Source organism: Mesocricetus auratus, unplaced genomic scaffold, assembly GCF_017639785.1.
Source record: "Mesocricetus auratus isolate SY011 unplaced genomic scaffold, BCM_Maur_2.0 Super-Scaffold_100025, whole genome shotgun sequence".
Lineage (NCBI taxonomy): Eukaryota > Metazoa > Chordata > Mammalia > Rodentia > Cricetidae > Mesocricetus > Mesocricetus auratus.
In genome coordinates, this window is record NW_024429206.1 from 9943416 (window position 1) to 9957918 (window position 14503).

General features: G+C 41.2%; 1 protein-coding gene across 4 annotated transcripts in view; it reads left to right on the forward strand.

Annotated features, from left to right (window-relative positions):
• The window catches only part of Med13l (mediator complex subunit 13L), a 201191-nt gene that overhangs the window by 99350 nt on the left and 87338 nt on the right, over nt 1-14503 (forward strand). For 3 of the 4 annotated variants that reach the window (XM_013119770.3, XM_005078999.4, XM_013119771.3), the window contains exon 3: nt 8513-8597. The exons of the other annotated variant lie outside the window; for it this stretch is intronic. In XM_013119770.3, coding sequence (XP_012975224.1) covers nt 8513-8597 — 85 coding nt within the window. The remainder of the gene's footprint in view (nt 1-8512; nt 8598-14503) is intronic. 4 annotated transcript variants of the gene reach the window in all.

Below are 14503 nucleotides of genomic sequence, written 5' to 3' on the forward strand. Positions count from 1 at the left end.
ACAGGCACATGCATAGCCTTACTGATACAGTGTCATAGCAGTATGGAGTATGCATTTAATCTCATTAGCCAACTCTACTGATGTTTTCCAACCATGATAACATGATGGGACTTTGTGAATTGATAGTGACAGTGTGTCCTCACCGATACAATGATAGCCTGTAGAGTTGATAACTAGAATCAGTAATGTGTAGGGAAGAGGGTGAAGAGTTAATGGCACTACTCATAAAAGTGTCTTTTTGGAGTTGAAATCTTACAACTTAAAGTTGTTTCTTTAATACAGTAAACTTTTAGGAGACTCACACATCAGATGTAGCTCTGTGGTAGAGTGTGGTTGAGTGCTACATGGTCTAGCACACCTCTGCGCATACAGCCTGAATAACACAGATCTGATCTTCTTGCTTTTTGTTCTCTGAGTGTTTTTCTGGGGACACAGTATTTTTCTTAGTGAAGATTTTGTGTCAGCACAGATTGACTGGTCTCTTTCCGATAGTGAGAAGAAAGGTGATAGACTCATACTTCTTACCATTGTTTGTGGCAAAGCCATTGATGAAAAGGCGAATGAAGGTGAAAGGGCCACTAAGAGGGGATTATTTAGGTACAGGTGGCTGGTGGAGGAGCCAGTGGCACAAGAGGAGGACAGGCAGAGACTCCCAGTGCATGTTTTCCTATTTACTGCACTCCTTCCTGTCCTTTCTTGTCTGCTTACCCTGTCATTCAAGTGAAGAACTGCCATGGATGAGGTGTGTCTTAGTGTAGACATGTAGCTAAGGGCTTACAGTGGTTGGTTATTGCTTGTTCATTCTGTGGCTGATGTCCAGTGCAGTTAAGGTGCAGTCATAGTGGGAGCACTGCGCTTGCGAGTTTGATTCTTACATGTGTAGTTCTTTTCTTTTTGAAGTACAGTTGATTAAAGTTTTAAAAATTTGGTTTATAATATACAGAAAGTTGCATACAAAGTAAATGAATTATCCAGCAACCCTATCTGGTCTCCAATAAATAATATAGCAAACTTATAAAAGCTTTCTGATTGGTTTAGGTAAAATAGCACAAATATAAGGTACTTCTTCTTCTTCCTTCTTCTTCTTCTTCTTCTTCTTCTTCTTCTTCTTCTTCTTCTTCTTCTTCTTCTTCTTCTTCTTCCTCCTCCTCCTCCTCCTCCTCCTCCTCCTCCTCCTCCTCCTCCTCCTCCTCCTCCTCCTCCTCCTCCTCCTCCTCCTCCTCCTCCTCCTCCTCCTCCTCCTCCTCCTCCTCCTCCTCCTCCTCCTCCTCCTCCTCCTCCTCCTCCTCCTCCTCCTCCTCCTCCTCCTCCTCCTCCTCCTCCTCCTCCTCCTCCTCCTCCTCCTCCTCCTCTTCTGTTTTTACGAGACAGGGTTTCTCTGTATTGTTTTGGAGGCTAGCGGTCCAGCCCAGCCTCGAACTCACAGAGATCCGCCTGCCTCTGCCTCCCGAGTGCTGGGATTAAAGTCGCACGCCACCACCGCCCAGCAAGGTACTTCTTGATTGGTACACTTTATAATAGCTTGTTTTTAAATCATGGAATGAAGAATTCATGCCATACATCAGCTGATAGAACATCATGTGATTAACAGGGTAATTTGGGTGAATACATTTTTTTCTGCATGAAACCCCATTAAGACTAGCCCATCAAATAACCAATTTAACTGTAGTATTGGTTTGTGTTGTGGGTTTGGTGAGATTGTCTGGAACTAGCCCTGAAACACTGGAAATCCTTGGGGTCTGTCCTAAAAGCTGACAGTACAGTGCACCTTGTTACAGTCCTGTGGAGCCAGAGCTAGAAAGACTCACAGTGCGTGTGATTCCAACAGAAAGCAGAGCCGGTGGTCCTCACCTCACTTTCTGCTTTTCTGGTTCTGGCTATTCTAGTGCTTGTTAAATCTATTGTTTGTATACTCTTGGTATCTTTAAAGTATATCCTCTGTGGGTGCCATGTCAGGGCAATAGGCAGTGACCAGTCTCTGTACAACTACATGATTTATAATGGATGAAACTGTAATTGAGGCCACACTTTGCTGCACAGAACCTATAGTTCCAGCATTATGGAGGGTGAGGCAAGATTTTGAGTTTGGATCAACCTGAGCCACAGAGAAAGGAAAAAGAAGATAAACCACAAGCTTGTTTTGAAATGTGTGCACCTTGGGGTTTAGATCTGCTGAGTGTAGGCCAAGCTTCCGTGTGTTGGATTGTGGTCCTCAGTATGGTAGGGTGAGGTGTGCTGGGGCCCGGTAGGAGGTAGTTAGATGAGCAATGCCTTCCACAAGAGAAGTTTCAGAGCCTTAGCTCTTGAAAGGTAGACATTGTAAAGGAGCAAGACTGTGATCTCTCTGGCTTTTGTTCTCTTCTTGTACTGTCTCTACCTCCTTGACATGATGAAGTCAGGAGCACTCTGCCTCAGAATCCATGAGCTAAGGAAATCCATCTTTTCATTAAGTATTCAACTCAAGGCATTTGTTTTGATAGCAGAAAATAGGCTAACCCAATGGGAGAGTTGCACTGCCCTTTGAAAGTGAAGAATAGTAATTGGATTCTGCCACGAGTTTTGATTGTGACCAGGGTGCACATGGAAGCCAAATACCCAGTGTTCAGGTTGCTAGAGTGCATTTAAACTGAAAAAGAGAGGGAGGGAGGGAGGAAAGGAGAGAGAGAGAGAGAGAGAGAGAGAGAGAGAGAGAGAGAGAGAGAGAGAGAGAGAGAGAGAGAGAGAGAGAATACAAGGAGGGAACCCTGCAAAAATGATTGCATTAGTCTTTTTGGAGGGGTTTTCATGGTTGTACACAGTACAAAGGGACAAAGTAAAAGAGAGGAGTCTTGGAGATGTAGAGAGTATAAATTGTGTTGCCTTGGTTGATTCTGGGTAATAATAGCACATAAGCATCCTCAGTGTCTAAGTTCTTTTAACAGCACCTTAGAGATAGGCCGTGGTATTTTAGTCTCTGACCTGGTGGGGTCATATCTAAAACATTGTAAGTGTTCAAGCATTTTGCTAGATTGCAAAACACAGGTGTGTTTGATTTCTCTCACCCTCTTAACCCCCACCCCTCCCACCCCCTCACCCTCCACCATGAAACTTTTTAGTGTGTGTGCTTGGAGTGAGGGAGGAGGGAAGAGGCCAAGCACTGGGGATTGAACCAGGGTCCCATGCTTGTTCGTTAGCACTCCATTGCAGTTTTAAAAACAAGTTTTGAAATTTATTACTATTGATTATTTCATTTTGATTTATTTATGTGTATAAATATGTACCTCATGAGTGTCTGGGAGTTATAGATGGTTATGAACTACCATATGGTTTTGGAAACCCAGCATGAGTCCTCTGCCTGCAAGAACAGCAAGTGTTCTTAACCACTGAGCTGATTCGCCAGCCCCTCAAATTGTTTGAAAGTTTCTATTTGCTTATTTCCTTTTTCTTTGTTTCCCAGGAGCTGTTTTGTGTTCACTGTACTCTTCATATGTGTGAATTCTTTTTGCTTTATAGCACATTCTTAGTGTAAACTGCAGTAATGTTATAGAAGGCCCCCCCAAAAAAAGACCAAAGTTTTTAAAATGCTAGTTATATACAATGTTAATATTCAAAATGCACTTTTCACTATATTCATTTCCACACCTAATATGCTTTTCTCTTAACTACCAATCCTGCACATACTATGCTGCCAGCATGCACATCTGGTCTCACAGAGGGTGCAGTCCCATGGTGTGAGGGATGTTCACTTCTGGGAGTGCTACAGCAGGATGGCCTGCACTTGTCAGGGCCTCTGCATTTATAGCTGGAACTGTTGCTAGTGATTGCACGCTGGACCAGGTGATGAGCTGATGTAATTATTCTGCACTCTTGTTTTTCTTCAAAAGAATATTTTTTTTAAAAAACTACATTAAAATAGGAAGGTTGGAGCAGTGTTTTACAAATGTAAACAAGCTATTTGTAGTAAAAGTCGATGAGAGAAAACACAGCAAAAAAGTATCTTATAGTAAAGGGAGATGAAGGAGTTTAACACCACTGTCAACATCATAACTGTTGGTAAGAGAACCAGAAAAAAGAAAGTAATTTTTAGTAATTGGTTAAAAAATGGCCAAAGAAATGAACCCGTAGGGTGTGTACTTCATGAGCCTGTCACAGTGCCATTCCTTGGGTGGAGACAGGGCATGTAGAGCAGACCAAGTCTCAAAGAACCTTCTGTGTGGAGTTTAAGTTGTTCTTTCTCTTTTCTGTCTTCTTCTTCCTGCTCTACTCCTTCCCCTCCCCCATGCTATTTTTGCTACATTTGCTGTTTTAACCTGTCAGTTACAAAATAATTACTATGTCACTGTGGCTGGCGGCTCATATAGGAGAAATCTGCCGTCTCTTAATCAGAGGTGATTACAGTTTCCCCTGTCTGTAAACGTGCTTGTTGAGTAACGAGAATGCATTAGTCTCAGGCTGATGTGGGAAATGAAAGGCAGCAAGAAGCGGCACCATTGTTGTCACTCCAGGCGTGTCTAATGAATCGTGTTTCCATGTTCTCGTGGTCACGCCAGTGCCCTCTGCCAGGACTAAGCCTCCTGTAAAATGCCCTGTAAGATTATTGCAGCAAGAACAGAAATGCTAGCTGAGTGGGGGTTGGGGGAGAATGCCAAGAAGACAGCTGCATTTCACAATTACATCTGGGAGGATTACTCACAGTGATAGGAGTGACAGACAACTGTTGGAGCTTTAACATGAGATGCAGTTTGGGGACCTGTACTGTCAGAATTTTAGTAGCATGCTAGAGTGTGTGTTTACGTTTCAAAGCAGGTTGCCTCTGAAGAGTAGAAGGGAATAAATAGTTTTAATTTTTTTTACTGTTTAATTGAGAATAGAATTGAGTGTTCTTGACTAACATGAGACCATCTTGGAGGAAGTTTATATGAAGCATTGATGGATTTAAGTGAAAATGTCTTAACTGAATCATCTGTGTTTGTATCATATATATGGGTGCTATATAATATGTATGTGCATCATATGTGTATCAACCATATATATGGCTTTTGTTAATATTGAACATATCTTGGTGCCAGGAACAGTATCTCACACCTGTAATCCTAGAATTCTGAAAGCTAAAGCAGTAGGATTGTTATGAGATTGAGGCTAGCCTGGGCTATACTGTGAGACTGCTCAAAACCAAAAAAAAAAAAACACATTTAATTTATATCTCATGATGATCCTTTGCAATTTCAGAACATGTAGCTGTTTAGTAAGCACTGACCTTACTTAAGAATTGAAGTAACTAACACATGTCCACAAAGGAAGTATGGAGTTTACAATGAGGTGAAGACCTCTCTCCTAGCCAGGGCTACCCTTCTAGACTCTTGTCCATTTATACATTTTTTGAGTACATTAAGAACATAAGGTAAAATGGTAGTGATCACTGTAAAATGCTTGAAAAGAGCGATGAATGGGAGTGAGCTTGGATTTGGGGAGTCAGTGCCACATTTAGGATGGGGGCTGTCTTCTGCACAGCTAGCTGTCTTCTGAAGGTCTTGCTCCGTGTATCCAGAAATCTAATTCTCTGACCTCCTTTAGTAGAAAATGTACTGGCTTTGCACGAGTCCTGTGATCCATTGAAATGCTAACATGGGTCATGTCTCAGCTGCCACAGTGCTGAGCAGAAACCTTCATTAAAATTCTGGTTATCCTACAACTGGCAGAGGACCCATGCTGTTAGAGACTCCTTAGGAAGATGTTAGCCTGGTAAAATGGCAAGTCACAGCCAAGCTTCTGACTGCTGAGCATTATCAGGGTTGCAATCCTTTAACATTGCAAATAGGTCAGAGTAAATGGCATTTCTGTGTCTGTGTTCTGTCCCTAATAGTTTATCCTCTGGTCCTTATTTGACCAGTGGATTGACAGTGGAAAACTAAATGCATTTCTGATACAGATTTGCTAAGTGAAACTAAATGTTTTACATCCACAAGCAGTTCAAGAGAGCAGTGTGCTGAATGGGTTGGGTTTGATATAAATAAGTCCATTTAGTTATTAATGACTTTAGATAGATTTTACAAGACAATCAATGATAGCAAAATGGTGATCAGTCAATGATACTGTGTGTAATTGGATTTTTTATGGGTATGGTGCTAGTTTTCAGAATTAATGTGACATTATGCTACTTTGTTACTCAATTTTCTGTTAAGCCAATTTTTTAAGAATTCAGGTATGCCAAAAATTCTCTATCTTAAGTATTATTTGGCACAGTCCATCATGAAATTGATAAATACTGTCTTATTGCAATGTCTGCTTATTTTGCAGGGAGTAGATGTGAGAATTAGAAAGTTTCAGTTTTTAACTACAGTTTTATGCATGGAACAGCACAATTGAAAACAAAGGCAAGGGGGGCAGATTCTCAGCCTCCCTTTAGATCATGTTCCCTTAGCCCTGTGTCACAACAAATCTAATAAGAGACAGGCCTCTCTTGTGCCTTGCTTTTTAGTTTATTTGAGTTTGTGGGATTTGAAAAACATTTCCCTTTTCAGTGGCTGAATGAGGAGTTCTATTTTCTACTAGTGTCCCCCCCCCCCCCCCCTCCAGTTTTTTGCAGTGGCCAATGTGCTTGCAGAACTCAATGTTCTGGATAATAGGTTTCAGTAATTCTGATGCCTGAGGTTAAAAAGCAGTAGGGGAGTAAGAAGTGTTTCTGATGTCTAGATATTCATTTCAGCTGTTGATGCAGTGTGATACATAAAAGGGACTATGTATCACAGCTCGGAGGAACCTGTATTCTTTAAAAGCAGTTGTGGTTCAGACTGTGCACAGGGTGAGGATGGATGAGGGAGCTGAGTGCTGCTGTCGTTGTCTTTCCTCCTCACTCTCCCCTGTATTTCTTCATCATCAGTTTTGCTTATGGAACAGAGCAGTGTCTGCTGGGAAGCTCTAAGCTACTTAGAGTGTTTGCTACTTTCTTATCTTGACACATTGATACTTGGAACCTTTTATATGACCTTTCTTTTAAAAAAGCATATTAATTCTGCAAGATGCAATGTTTTAAAAGTTGGGAAAAGTTATAAACTGAAATTTTTGAGTGTTTGGATGCTAAACAGTGATTATTACTATTAAAAATTACTTTATAGAATAGTCTCTTCTAAAAGCCATTTAGTACTTGTATAGTTTATCTAAATGAGGATGGTATTAAAAGAGCTAAGCGACACACTTTAAACCGATTCTGAGTTTAGCTTCTTACTATGCCAGTGAGGTGACCCTGTGCCAAGAGTGTGTGTTTGTGTAGCTGCAGCAACACTTACTTTCAGTTGCCATTCTTAATTTGACTGTAACACTTAAAATAGCAGGAGGGGAGTGTTTGCATCTAGGAATTCTTTATTTTGATTGACATTTTCTATACAGAGCTATTTGATTTCTTGTGCCTTTTTCTTCTGATAACAAAAGAGTTTAAATCGATAAATATAGCCTGCAAAAACAGTTTTCCTATTACTTTTTTTATTCATACAGAATTAATATTTAACTGGAAATCTTGGAGTCTAGATTTAAAATGTTGTCTTTTTCACTGAACGGTTTGTAGGGCTCATGAAGAGAAAGCCTAGTACCGTCAGGTGTTCCTACACACTTAGTGACCATTGTCTTTGTCCTCAGTCTGTAGGTTTCCTTTTTATTCACGATAACCCAAACTCACGAGTCTAGTTAACTTATCACATCCAACACTCCCTGAACCTCCCTATCCAGCAGGATGAAGTGCTGCCTTGAGTCTCAAAGATATTCTACCTGCCTCTGCCCCCAAGCGCCTGTTCCCCCTCCCCCCATTTTCAATCAAATGAATTTAACTTAAAAGAAATGATCTCTTTTGGATAATCACCTCTTTTGGTCTCTTCTCCCATTCCACCCACCTTAGTATATTGTTAGGAAAAGAACAAGAACTTTAGGACTTCATGGGCATTGGGTTCTTTGGGAGTTCCTTGTGAGTCCATGCCATAACTTCAAAACAAACATGCTATTTCCTTCAGATATTAGGAGTTTATAAAATTATAAATTCAGGAAGTAATTCACTATTGTAGCAATAACTAATTTTTACCACTCTGTCCAAATTCTTTATAATCCTTTCTAGATGTTTTCATTTAAGCAACTGTGCATAATTCAGATACTTTTGGGAATCATCTGAGGAGTCTACCTATTATTTTCTGACACCTTTGTTACTTTTAAGTAGAAATCTCTCTCTCAGAATTATTTTTTAGGACTTAGGAAAGTTACTTTGATTGTATTAACAATGGCTTGAGCTTTGAAGGAGCGGAGAGGCTGATGGAAGTGCTATAGCTCCAAGATTGTACTTGAAAGGTGGAAACCAATTCTCTTTTCCTTCATTCCCACCTTAAGTCTTTGGACAGTGTTTACCTTTCTCTTTTTGTGCCCCATGAGATTGAGATTAAATCCTTTGAATTAGCTCATTAACTTTGCATTAGAAAAATGTGTCAACGTTTCTTTTTATTTGGATGTCCTTTTTACTGGTTCTTTTTTTTTCTTTTTTCTTGTTTCTTTTCAGTTGTGGAAGAAGGACTCTGGGAAAATGGCCTTTCCTATGAATGTAGGACGCTGCTCTTCAAAGCAATCCACAATCTGTTAGAAAGGTAAGAAGGGGCAGTGGCGTGGCTCTGCGCTCAAGATTGCCCAAGTCTACTTGGGCTTTAGAGACAGGGGGTCATTTGCAGCATAAGACTTAAGTGTGTAAATCTCCTGTTTGTTTTTCTTTTGATAGAAAAGCTTTAGGGACTGCATATGGAATTCTGTGTCCCCTTCCTAGTCCATACAAGTTTCTTGTTGGGTTTCTACTTTTATTTCTGGAATCATTCACAGACTCACTGTCATTGTTCTTTTTAGTCTTTATACTTGAGTGTGCACTTCCTGACATCAGGTCTGTCCTCTTATATAAGCATAGAATCATTATGAAAGGGACAGGATAGTCTCTGACCCTTGCTGTAATAGAGAGGCTGTCAGGTTTTACAGCTATGTTTTTGCAGCAAGAGGGAATGTTTAGGTTTTATAGCTTTCCAAATCTAGGAAAGTTCTTTCTCTCTTAATGTTCTTGCTGATACTGCCATTTTTGATGAGTTGAGTTGAGTCTTCATTTGCCTCCCCAGTTTGAGGCAGATTCTCCTGATTTGATTAATTAGGCTTATGCTTTTTAGTAGGAATGCCTCAGAAGTGAAGCCGTATTCTACTCTGAGTGTCATGGCAGCTGATACATGTCTGTATTGCTAATGATGTTAGAATCTGCAGTCACTTGGTTGGAGTGATGTTCTCTGTCAGTTTTCTTCACTCTGAATTAGAATTTTGTGAGCTGTGATCCTGGTCAGCCCCATCCCTATTATGAGTTATAGCAGACCAGTGGGGCTGTGGAAGCCCCCTCTCTTGTGAGCCCCACTCACTTTAGCATGTGCTGGTGACCCTTGCCAGGATCATTATTGTCACTATGATTGTGATATTGACTTGAAGTGTCACCATCTCTTCTCTTACTAGTTGGCAGTCTATATGAAGAGGTTTTCACATCTCTGTCCTAGTCAGTCTCTTTGCCTCTTCCTTCTCTGTCTCTCCTCCCCTCCATCAGACCTACTTATACACAAAAAGTTTGGGTTCTTTGAACTGGTCTGGTAGCACACAACTGTAATTATGTGACTCCAGAAGCAGAAGCCAGAGGGTCAGGAGTTCAAGGCCAGCCTGGGAGCCTTAGGATTTTTAGAATACACACCAAGAGCTGTTCTCGGAACAGACATTTATATCCATAAGTTATACCTCATTGCTATCATTTAGGTTGATGCCCACGTTCTTGCATGGTTGACTGAAAAATGTTGATGTGAGTTGTCCTTTGAGACAATTATTGTTAGAGTGCCTCCTCACCTTCCGTACTAGGTTCTTTCCAGGATCTCAGTGGTGGTTTGAGGGGAGACACATGTTTAAGGATGGCTTAGCTTAGAGCCTCAATGGGAGTCATTGTTCCCTTCTCTGGTGTGTGCAGACAATGCCCCGAGGTCATCAATCTTGAAGGGCATTATAGTATATTAAATGCATGTTCCAGCTGCTGGCTGGGGATGATATAGGGAGACTATCACCATCTGAGTCATTTAAAAAGGCTCTGCCTATCAAACGTCTGCTTCTTTCAAACTTTGGATCCTGACACCACTTTGCTCCACACTTTTCTACAGAGTTGTCACATGTAGGAAGAGGCATTGATTTGAAGATCAGATAATCATGAATTAAGTATTTGACAATTCTTTGTCGCCCTCCTCCCATACAAAATAAACAAGAATAAAAGTACACCCAAATCCCCTCAGGAAAACATGAAAAATTTACTGTTTGCATAATCCTATGTCAAATAAAGGGCTCATCAAGAATGTGCCTTTAAATAGGGCTCTATGGTATGTAGAATAAAGCCTAATTTTAATATTGTAACTCACTGGGTTTTTAAATCATGATTTATTCCTTCTAGAAAACATAACCTTTTCTCAACCCGTGTTTTAGCATTTTTCTTTCTAGAAAAAATTAGAGGAACGGAAAAAACTTAAGTGGAGGACATATACATACATACATATACATATATATATATTCCTTACTCAGGGCTTTTGAATTTATAATTTATAACGGAAATGAATGCCAGGGCCCAGTTGAACCATCATTTTTAAGAAAATCAGTTGTGACATACAATATAATCTGGGTCTCAGATTTGCTCTGAGTCAGCAGCATTCAGCTTTAAGTGGGCAGCCTGCTATTTAGGTGTGGGAACTGGGCCTTTAGTCTTTGTTAATGTGGTACTATATTTCACATAATGACTATTTTCCATAAATGTCATTGTTTTGTACTATTTGACACTCTCAGAATAGCATGCTGGAATTTTCCTCTGGGAATCAGTTTTGAGACAGTGAGCAGAGCAGCTTTTACCTTAGAAAACACTTCATGACTAAGTTTCCTCACTGTGACTCCTGGGTAATTTAAGGTCCTTTTGAAAAATTCATGGCTCCGGTTGTGTGGAATAGTCACTCACTGTTCTTCAGACTTGAAGTGGCTATGTTCTGTGCATGAGTGTTTTCCTGCTTGTGAGTTAGGGGAGCATTGTAAACAGGTCCCCAATTCTCTCAGTTCACTGCCAACAGAATCTGGGTGGCAGCTTCATACGTTACCTTCCATTTCCCCATCTTTTAGAGCACTTGCCATAACTTTCTCTGAATCTGTGGTATAGTTTGGTGTCTGTTTCCTACTGTTTTTCTGCTCTGCTTTTTTTGTTTCTGCTCATGGAAGGTCAGCCTAGTGTGAGTTCTATGAGTTCCTGGTATAAAATCTGATGACCAGATCAGTAGCAGCGCTTGTGGGCTTTCTAAATTACTTTTGTTTAGTTTACAAAGCTAGGACAAGTGATTCATTCTGCTTTTTATCTTTTAAGTATAAAGATGCTTAATTAAAAGGAAATTTATTCACTACCTTGAAAAGCTCTTGCATAGGTCTGAGGAGTTGGGTAAATTGATCTATATGAAAGGCTAACAGAATGATGTCACTGAAGTGACCCATTAAGAACCATTTCAGTACAGAAGTTAAGTAATACTGTCATTTTCTCACAGAAAAGCATTGCATTCTGGACTGCTATTGATTGGTACTGTAGCACCACTCTGTTGATAGTCTGTAGGCAGTTTTAAATTGTAAGCAATGTGACTTCAGATACCCGTTTCCCTTGTCACTCTTCAGTGTTTACCTGCCCTGTATTTGCACTTCCAGTTGGAGTCATTCGTCCATTTAGAAACAAACAAACCAACATCCTACTCCTATGAGCATTTTCATAAAGGCATCAGACTGGAGAGAGCATCTCTGGCCATGGCTTTCTGTTCTTTCTAGGCACTCATTCCTAGAAATCCTTTTCCTTAATTACCTGCAGAGGCAGGAGGGGTTTGGGCCTCAGCTTCATCACCTAGCCAACTGTGCAACATGGGCCTTGGGCCTGCACACTGCCCTTCTCGTTGTGAGAGCTCTGTTTGACTGGCTGCCCTTATGGCTCAGAGAAGGACAGACAGTGAGGATTGCGGTTGTCAGAGTGGAGTCAGCACTGACAGTTATCACTCCTGGGATTCTGGTCTGCAGCATCCTTCTTCTGTGCTCCCCTTCCTGGAGGACTTCCTGTCAAGTGAGCAGGTTCTGACGGAGTTTATTTCATTCTCAGGGAGTACTTAGTGTTAGAATGTGGTTTGCACTGAGTGGATCAGAAATCTCTTTTCCTGATATGTTCATGTTTTTATTTTGAAAGCTATTCATTGGACCTTTCAATTATCTTTAAAAAATTTCAATTATCTTTAAAAATATCATAGTGGATATTTAAGGTTTTTTAAAGATTTATTTATCTTGTTTGTATAATTGTTTTACCTGCATGTATGCTTGTGTCCCAAGTGCATACCTGGTATCTTCAGAAGCCAGAAGAGGGCATCGACTCCCCATGAACTGGAATTTTAGATAGTAGTTGTGAGCCACGGTGAGTGCTGGGAACGAGACCCAGGACCTCTGGAAGCCTTCTCTCTAGCCTCATACAACCACTGGCTAATGCTCTTCCATGGAATTGCTTGTTTGCTAATCAAACCCAAGTACCCACTGTCACTCATGTTTGTAGTTCTTAGAAAATTGAACTTCCCTCCTCTTACTCTCCATTTGACCCCATTCTTTTCATTTTGGTGGCTACTGGCCTGCTTTAAATGTATCACTATTGCTTCTTTCATCAGTCAAGTCAGGCTCAAAGATGCAGCATTATTAGAAGTCAGAACACTTCTTCAGCACAGTAGAGGCAGATTGTGTACTTGCCGTGCTGTCTGCTGCCCCAGCCCCTGGCACTGCCAGGCAGACTTTGCCTCTCCTTGCTGACTTTCTGGTAGAGAGAAGAGAGGAATGGAGAGCCTGTTCTGAGGTGATGCACACCATGTCTGCTCACACATCATTAGCCAAGACACTGGCCACTAGGCTTAAATAAAGGACAAAACAGAAACTACCAGGGAGAGAGATATGGAAGTTGCATGACCATGCTTGATGTAGTGGGAGAAATATGTCATTCTGCCTTCTAGTTAGTTGCTATTTATGGCATGGGAACAGAAAGGAGAGAGAGAGAGAGAGAGAGAGAGAGGGAGGGAGGGAGGGAGGGAGGGAGGGAGGGAGGGAGGGAGGGAGGGAGGGAGGGAGGGAGGGAGGGAGGGAGGGAGGGAGGGAGAGAGGGAGAGAGAGAGGGAGAGAGGATGAGAATGAATTTCTTTGCTTCTTTAGGTATTATCTTTATGACTTCTTAGAACTTGATAAGTGTAGTGTTCCAGAATCTACTGTTTTAGATCATATCATTATGCTTATTTTCTTGACTTTTGAGAAAGTAAGCATGCTTCTTTTTTTTTTTTTTTAGCCAATTATCTTTTTGGCTAAATGCCCAGGATGATAAAATACCATTAATTTGGTTTTTATTTATCTAGAATCCTTTGTCATTGAACTTATCCCTACTCCCTTTTTACACACCTCTCTCCTTGCCTGCTTCACTATGTAAGCATGTCTGAGTGTAGACTGTTCCTCAGCCTCCAGTCCAGTGCCCCTCCACGCCATGCTTATCCTGTCAGTGGTTAGGCTGTGTGTCACCCTGAGACTGCTTCCTCCTCATCATGGAGAACAAAGTGTGCAGTCACTCCATGGGAGTTTGTTTGTGTAATAACTCAGACACCTTCACTATTTTCCTTATTATAGTTGATGTGACTTTTCATGACATCAAATTCTATTACCTGTCTGTGATAATCAAGTAAATTTTTTTGTAAAATCCAGAAAATGTGTGTAGTTCAGAGAGAGAGAGAGAGAGAGAGAGAGAGAGAGAGAGAGAGAGAGAGAGAGAGAGAGAGAGAGAGAGAGAGAGAGAGAGTGGCGGACCTTGCCTGTGCCACATTGTACCAAACCCAAAGCATCTGGCACCCTGCCTGGTTGGCATTAGTTTTGTTTTGTTACTCAGGTTTTAGTTTGTAACCATCTGAAGGCTTTGAAATAAAATACACTTGCTGATTTTTGTGGGAGCTTATTGCTGACCTCAGATGTCAGCTCACCACTGCTTTGCACGCAGTGGAAGATTATTGGAGACTTTTGAAGTTGTGCGCTTAAGTCATGCCATACAGGCAGAGGGAAACTTGGTAGTGTGGATTTTGACATCCGAGAAGTGTGGCTGTCTACCTGACAGTGCACTGCTGCGGTTCGACTAAAGGCTGCTAGGCTTCCCTGTGCCAGGTCCAGCCACTGCAGAAATATAGAATCAAAACTGCACCTACACCAAGGACATGCCCACACACTCTGGTGTCTGATGGGTAGGTTAGAGACTGCAGCATAGCTCTTGCATTCATTGGAGCACAGTGACAGGTGCAGCTGCAGATGAAGAAATGGTTATATGACACGAAAACATCTGGCACCCTTGAGAATCGCTTAAAAGTGCAAGAACAAGTCAATTCCCATTTTATGGAAATGCCACATAGGAAAATGAGTCTTTAGATTGGTG